This window comes from Coenobita brevimanus, chromosome 7 (genome assembly GCF_032717465.1).
Source record: "Coenobita brevimanus isolate Jiangsu-jjx chromosome 7, ASM3271746v2, whole genome shotgun sequence".
Classification (NCBI taxonomy): Eukaryota; Metazoa; Arthropoda; class Malacostraca; order Decapoda; family Coenobitidae; genus Coenobita; species Coenobita brevimanus.
The window spans coordinates 5,174,428-5,182,448 of NC_136960.1; the positions used below are offsets into that span (position 1 = coordinate 5,174,428).

At 40.8% G+C, this 8,021-nt stretch overlaps 1 protein-coding gene across 1 annotated transcript; it reads right to left on the reverse strand.

Annotated features, from left to right (window-relative positions):
* Positions 1-804: 804 nt before the first annotated feature.
* On the reverse strand, positions 805-2,113 carry LOC145405100 (thioredoxin domain-containing protein 17-like). The gene has a single exon (XM_080276619.1). It carries the CDS (start codon positions 2,064-2,066, stop codon positions 1,689-1,691), a length of 378 nt encoding a protein of 125 aa, XP_080132745.1. The 5' UTR covers positions 2,067-2,113; the 3' UTR covers positions 805-1,688.
* Positions 2,114-8,021: the final 5,908 nt, after the last annotated feature.

Below are 8,021 nucleotides of genomic sequence, written 5' to 3' on the forward strand. Positions count from 1 at the left end.
CTAATGCAGCCATCACAAAAATCCTCTTGTTCCTGATTAAACGACGCCAGTCAACATGCTACTTCAGTGTACTGTGACATCACATGAAATACAGTACAAATTCTAGTACAGTAATTCTGCTCCATGCTAATCAACTGGGTTGTTTCAGTGTGCTTCAGCTTTAGCATGGCATTTTCTCTGTGCACAGGGCAATAGGTTGATTTGGACCCAAAACCCATTTGTTCCCACATCTTTCTGGTTAATCAGGTTAGGGGTAGGTCAGATTAGTTTAGGTTAGCAGGGTCAAAATCATTGGTGACACTGATCTTGGGGCATAATCAACCCAAAAGCCCAAAGTGGTTGGCAACCATTTGCTGTGGATTGCACGTAAAACTGATGAGACTATACAGTATACCAGTCATTAATATTTTCAATATCATGCCATTCATAACTTTATCACTGTCATAATCGGGTTATAAGTTAATGATTAGAAGGTAAACAAATAGTACCATACATAAGGAGAGAAATGCACTTGATACCGCAATGTTCATTATATCCAGTAGGTTTTAAACAACAATTATTAAACCCAATTCTCCACTTCCATTACTCTGAAATTCAACATAATGCATGCAATGGTGTTTATTGCCGATTATATTCCTGCTTCTGACTCAAGTACGGTACCATACTCCAAACTATTAATATAAGGTACCATATCAGCAAACCAACAGTTCTTGAGTGATACAATCATAAGATCTCTTAATTCATAACTTTATTTCAAACAATGCTATACAACTCACTTTAAAGTGGGCACTCATTTTATAAAATCTCATTCATATTAATCCCCAAAGTTTACCAAATGGTTTAAATAAAAAATCCTTACCCATATACAATCACCACAATGTTTATGGCACAATGAATAAAATACAATCACTACAATGTTTATGGCACAATGAATAAAAGATGGTTGAGGTGTAACTTGGATGTGTAAATGTCATGATGATAAATAACCAAGGTCTCTTAATGTACCTTACCATACTGTATGTCAATGGACAACCTCATTCATATCAATCTCTTTCATAATAATCCTCAAAGTTTACCAAACTGTTTAAATAAAAAATCCTTACTCAAATACAATCACCACAATATTTATGGCACATGAACAAAAGCTAATTGATGTGTAACTTGGATGTGTAAATGTCATGACGATACCAGACTGTTTAAATAAAAAATCCTTACCGAAATACAATCACCACAATAGTTATGGCACATGAACAAAAGCTTGTTGAGGTGTAACTTGGATGTGTTAACATCATGATGATACCAAACTGTTTAAATAAAAAATCCTTACCCAATCACCACAATATTTATGGCACAATGAACCAATGCTGGTTGAGGTGTAACTTGGATGTGTAAACATCATGATGATACATAAACATGGTCTCTTAATGTACCTTACCATACTGTATGTTGATAACAACCTCTCAATACTTTAAGTACTTTGAAATTATCTGTACTATAAATACCAGTAATGCAGTACTTGAAATGGTACCTATGTAGCAGAAAATCATATCTGGTATGGTACCTAGCTCAATAAGTGCAAATTCACTGTTAAACATTATTTTGGAAATTCTGTACTTTCCAAACATGAATTACATACTTCTACTCCCTTGACATAATACAGTTATATGAAAACAGTTATTTAGAAGCAATTAAGCATCTTCAAAAAGCATTTCTACTACATCAGCCTTGGCACACTGTTCTTCTTCCAGCCTTTGTGGTCCACCATACTTCATGAGAGTTGGCACAGACTTCAGCTTGGTGCGTGGGTCGGTGCGAAACACACAGTTGGGGTCCTTCCACAAGTCTCGACTACCTACGCCTACGTAAAGGAAAACAGCATCTTCTGGAGCCTTGGATAACGCCCCTTTGACAACAGGCTCAGCGGCAACACAATCAGGGCACCAACTCTTGCCACTGGCATCCTTGGAGCCGGAGAACAACACGAAGATTGGTTTCCCCGATGATTTGCAGGCCTCCACTTTCTCCACAAACGCATCGAAGCCTTCCACTACAATTGACTGCACCATCTTCAAAATTCTGAGTATGACAAATGACAGCAATGGTCGGCTCAATTGCGTCGGCTGAGGCGTTATCTTTCTCGGCGAACTGTGTTGCACGGCATACAGCTCACAATAATGTTTATATAACCAGCCACACCCGAAACACTATATATGTAATGCTTTATCGCCAAACACTGAATGATTTATATATACAAAGAAAAATAGGTTGATTCATACCAATGATATATGACACGTGTAAAGGCAATGACAGGAATTTAAACCACCTTGTCCTACTGCGCGTCTCATCCGTGTTTACCTGTGACGTCACAGGACTATCTGCTGAGGTGCCTGCGGGGTTATCATTATTTCAGAAACGCCCACTTATCGAAGAGCTATACATTCTTCTCTCCATATAGTTTTCAACTTTCTGAGAATATATTTAAATATATAATTTTTACATATTTGCACAGTTCAGTTTTGATGACTCACGAAATAATGGGACATTCACGTTTGAGTGAAAGACAAATATTTTTCAATCGTTATTTCATTATAGTTTTACATTATTCGAATCGAACCTAGAGGGAGGAAAGAAAGGAACGTCGGGATGGAAAGAATGAAGGATGGCAGGAAAAAGGAAGGAAGGAGTTAAGGGAGGGAGGGAAAGAGGAAAGAAGAAACAAGACAGAAGGAAGGATGATGGAAGGACAAGAGGGAAGGAAGGAATGAAGGAAGGAAGGGAAGGAAGGAAGGGAAGGAAAGAAGCAAGAAGGGTACATCAGGAAGTAAGAAGTAGCAGAGAGAAAGAAGAAAGAAAGAAAAGAAGGAAGAGAATGAACGAAGAGGAAGAAAATGACGGAAGAAGTCAAGAAGAAAGAAAGGGAGTGAGGAGGAAAGGAAGAATGGAAAGGAGGAAGGAACTAGGAAAGATGGAAGGAAGGGAGAAAGGAAGGAAGGGAGAAAGGAAGGAAGGTAGGAATGATGTCAGGAAGGAAGATAGGAAGGAAGAGGGTCAGGAAGAAAAGAATAAGCTAAGGATGAAAGTAATGAAAAAAAAGAAAGGAAGGAAGGAAAGGAGGGGTCAGAAAAGAAAGAAGCAAGGAATGAAAGATGGGTGGAAGGATGGAAGGAACTTAATGAGTTATGTCTGAAAGGTCACGAAGAAAATAAAAGAAGGAAGGAAGGAAAGGAGGATGAAAAGGTCGGATTGTCACTTAGGAAGGAAGGAGGGACGTAGGTCGGTAGGTAGGTAGGCAGGCAGGCATGCAGGTCACAAGGCAGTTAAGTAAATTAAATAGGTTGGTGGGTAGGAAGATAGGGAGAGGGAGGGAGGTTGATGTCATCCTCCTTCTTGTGGTTTCTGCTATTACTTGAGTGTTGTACCAGTTATCTACACAAGCATTAATCAGCAATGGCGTCTCTAATTACATCAACCGACTAACAAGGAAAATCACCCATAACTGGTACAACAAGAATAACGACAGAAACCATAAGAAGGAGGATTATATCAACCTTTGCTACAGAGCCACTTTCTCAGCAGCCTACAAGGTAGAAGAATTGTAATACAAACAGTGAAACGAAATGTGAAACCATTAAGCCCCGAAAAGAGACAACCTGGTAATATACTACAAGAGTACAAAGACCAGTCCCCTTCTACTAAGGAACAGCCCCCGCTAGGAGAGAGACAAACTTCAGAGGTCGCATGTAATCTATAGGTTTACTTGTCAACGAGGGAACTGCGAAGCCCTCACTTCTGCCTATGTGGGCATGGCGACCATGGAAGTGTCTCGACGTCTGAGTTACCACCTAACAGCTAGAGGACCTAAAAACCACCTCAAACACGAACACGGAATTGCCCTTACAAGGAAAATATTGGACGAAAATACTGAAAATTTGACATGTGGGGATGTACGACGCCTCCCCCTACTAGGTGCACAGTATATCAAGGAACTAAACCCCAAACTCAGTATACAAGCAGAAGATCTCCAAGCCCTCCCAAGCTTACGGCAGACCACACCCCAATTATTAACCAATCAGGATCGAGTACTCAGGACACAGATTAAGTAGTGACATTGCTTCCGGCGCTGCAACCTGGTCGTACTTGACCACCCATTTTCCCTCACGAATATCGCCTTAGAATGTTAATTACTATCGCGATTACCTATTCGAATGAAGGAAAAGAGAAATATTTAATGGGTGATGAGAACTTTGAATAACAGAAGTAGCAAATAACTTCGTGTGCCAACCTATCCCCTTCAGTCCAGTGACATTTTTACGTTTTTCGCTGTCTAGAGATGGTTCACCATCAGCGACGCCGCTCCCTTTTACCCCGCCCGCAGCGAGTTACGGGACCGTAACTGCGTTAGTGCATCCGGCCCCAGTTCAGTTGCGAGACGGGAGTAAAGCCTTTACATCGGCATTCCCTTTCTTCTTATTTTTTACTTCTACTTTATTCTGCGGTGCTTTGTGGTCTGAGTTTTTTCAATAATACACTAAACATCTGGTTTTCACTATAAATCTGGTTTTATGCCCTTATGTTTCCCCTCTCAGCTCCTTTATCTTTTTCGCTCTCTTTCTCCATATCTTGTTCAATCCTTCCTTTCTTGCTTCCTTATTTCACTAGTAAACAAATTTCAAAATAATCTCTTCTATATTTCCTTTATATGGTTGTTGCAATTCAATAATAGCTTTCCTTTCTTCACCATACATTAGGCAAAATAGTAATAGGTGTTCCAGGTTCTCTGGTGCCTCGCACAGCTCACACCCTATACTTTCTACCGTGTGTCGTCTTCTTGTGTTTAGCGGTAAACTGTCCTGGCCCTGAAGAGAATAACTGAGGAGAATCTATTGTCACATATGTCTTCCTCTTTTATTTCACTTTTCCATTTTTTATATATATAACTAAACTACTTTTGTGTGTCACCTCTTCCATCCATTTATGTGTCTCTCTGTCTTGGCTTTGACCATCTCCCTCGTCATTTCACTTAATTCCGTCTCTGTCAAGCCTGTTTCTCTCAGATACTCCTCTGCTTTCTTCCACCACTTAGAGTTTATTTCTTTCATGTTGGCCAGTATCCCTTTCATTATTTTTCTCCAATCATTATATTTCTAATATATTGCATCTTTCCAGTCATTACCCTTGTTTTCATGGAGGATGACCCTATTTCTCGTGTACACATTAGGAAAGATACGAAATACGCGTTACATAGGCTATAGCCTTCATCAATACATTCACTACTCGAGGTCTGCACAAAGTGGAAAAAAATAACAGGTAACAGATATATAGAATAATACATCCAGGGACGAAGGGGGATTATTTGTATTCCAAAGTGAACGTTGAGAAAATCTGAATGTACTGTACAGGGTAACGCGAATATTGAGCTCCAATCTTGTCTTGCGGGGACGGCTCAATTTGCTAGACATTTTGGGAGGTTCATGAAATTACCAGTCAACCGTGTAGTCAGTGGATGTACAAAAACAAACATTATAAAGCATGAAAAGTTTTAAGTACCGTTACAAATGATATAGAACATAATATATGTAACTTGTACGTACCCGGAACACGAGTATTGAGTAGCTTATCTGACACACCCAGTGTAATAGTTTGGTACTTGATTTACAATAGACGTTTTAATTTAAACTTTGAATTATAGAGCGTCCACACTAATTTGAAAAGCATTAACACGTTTCAGATCGATTCATGTTTGATGTGCAATTTCAGGTTTAAGAATACGGCCTTTAGTTTTTAGCGGGTCTCTGTCCGAGTCTTATGTAGTTCGGGAATTCGTTTTGGCGCCAATCATTCGAATCGGCCAATCACAGCGCGCCGTGACTCGGGGCGGGGGGGAGTGCGCCCCTTTCCCGGCCCAGTTGAGGTTGACTGTAGTGGAAGAAGCGGGTATGGGGATCTGCTCCTGCATTATCTCCAGAAAAAGCGGGTAAGTCCCATTAAAAGACTGTGTTAAAGAAAGGCGGCAGTGTTGTGTGTGTGATAAAGTAAGAAAAAGACGAAAAATCTGTTGGAGAAAAGCCGGAGGAACGTGATATGTTTGCCGGCGGTGCATATGTGGTTGTTCGAATGACGGAAAAAGGGACAATTTGCCGTTTTGTACAACCAGGGAACTTTGAAATGTCCTTTTGACAGTATACACATTTCACACTGTCGTTTTTACTAAACAGTCGTCGCAGATGATTATTAACTTGTATAAAACATTGTGGCCGTGCCGGAGGCCGGGGGCAGGATTTTTGGCGGGTAAAGTACGGGAGCGCCGACCAATCAGGTTCAACCTCTTTAGTCATGTGACACCTATGTGCAGATGCGCCGACCAATCAGATTTGAAGATGTCACGTGACACCTACGTCAACATGTGCCTTGAAAGTCGGATCTGAATTCAGTTCAGAAATAGCTGCTGTGTGAGATGGTTGTTGCTTTAATTACCGGGATCTCGTGAAAAGTTTGTACATGGAGGACGGTGTAGCGCTCGATTTTTTAAAATATGAAGCTCTACCAACAGATGTTGAGTCTCCAAAGCGCAGATTGCCCTGTATTTACCGTAAATACAAATGTGTAATGTGGACGCTTATACTCCCCTGTCCGAGGAAGTGAGAACATCCTCCAGTCTGCCTCGAATTCCATTCAGTCTTGAAAATTCCAACATCCAAGAACTGCAGTCATCGACTAAAGCAAAATGGTGAGATTTACGTGTTTTAGGTTATGCGATTAAGTCGGTTAATATCGAGGGGGGGAGGAAAGTTAGGTGGGCGGAGCCACCCCAATTAGGAATGTTTTTCTGTTTTTAGTTGATTCTATAGATTTTTGCCTTCAGATTTATCGGATTTAAATCGTTTCAGACGCGCTTCCCCTACCCAAAACCTCCGATTCCCCACCGGCCCCCCATTATCGTCGAGGGGCGGGGGGAACTTTTTAAATGATCGAATCACAAAAACAAGAAAATAATTTTCACAATAAAATTCTGTTTGTACGAGAAAGCAAATTGATTGGAAAATGTATTAATGGGTGATTGGAATTTTGAAAATTGAGAAGTGGCTAATAATTTGCGTCAGCCTAACCCCTTCGGTACGGTGACGGTTTTTACGTTCATTCTTGCTATCTGCAGATTTGATTTACTTTTAAGATAGATATTTTGAAACGTTATATGTAGCCTTCATCATTACCTTCACTGCTTGAGGTCTGCAAGTGGGAAAAACAACAGCGGTAACAAATAAAGTGAACAATACACTGGGATGTATACTGTAGTGAAAATCAGTGCCGCCCAGAATGAAAATTGAATATGCAGGGTGGTGCTAATATTGACCTGAAATCTTTGTGTTGGGGGGACGGCGCAATCATTCAGAGCAGGCGTTTTGACAGCTGCATGGTAGTACCAGTCAGCCATGTAGGCAGTGGAGGTAAAAAAAGCAGATTTTACAACGCCTGAAGTGTTAGTACCGTTAGAAGTGATTAAAGACATGTAACTGGTATGTCCGGGTAATGCAGAAATGAGTTTGATAATATTTGACCACCCTGTAGAATAGGCCACTGATTTACGACGGTCATTATAAGGGTAACTTTGAATTACAGAGCGTCCACTCTAATGAATAATATCCTTAACATGTTTCAGATCCATTGATGGCCTGTCATTTGCCATTTCAGATTACCTAGTCTCGCTAGTCTGTCAGTTTCTTGGTCCTTTGTATCTGAGTATAGTTTTGGCGCCAATTATTCACATCAGCCAATCACAGCGCGCCGTGACTCGGGGCGGGGGAGTGCGCCCCTTTCCTCGGCCCAGTTGAGGTTGTAGTGGAGAAAGGGGGTATCGGGATCTGCTCCTGCATTATCTCCAGAAAAAGCGGGTGAGTCCCATTAAAAGGCTGTGTTAAAGAAAGGCGGCAGTGTTATGTGTGTGATAAAGTAAGAAAAAGACGAAAAATCTGTAGGAGAAAAGCCGGAGGAACGTGATATGTTTGCCGGCGGTGCATATGTGG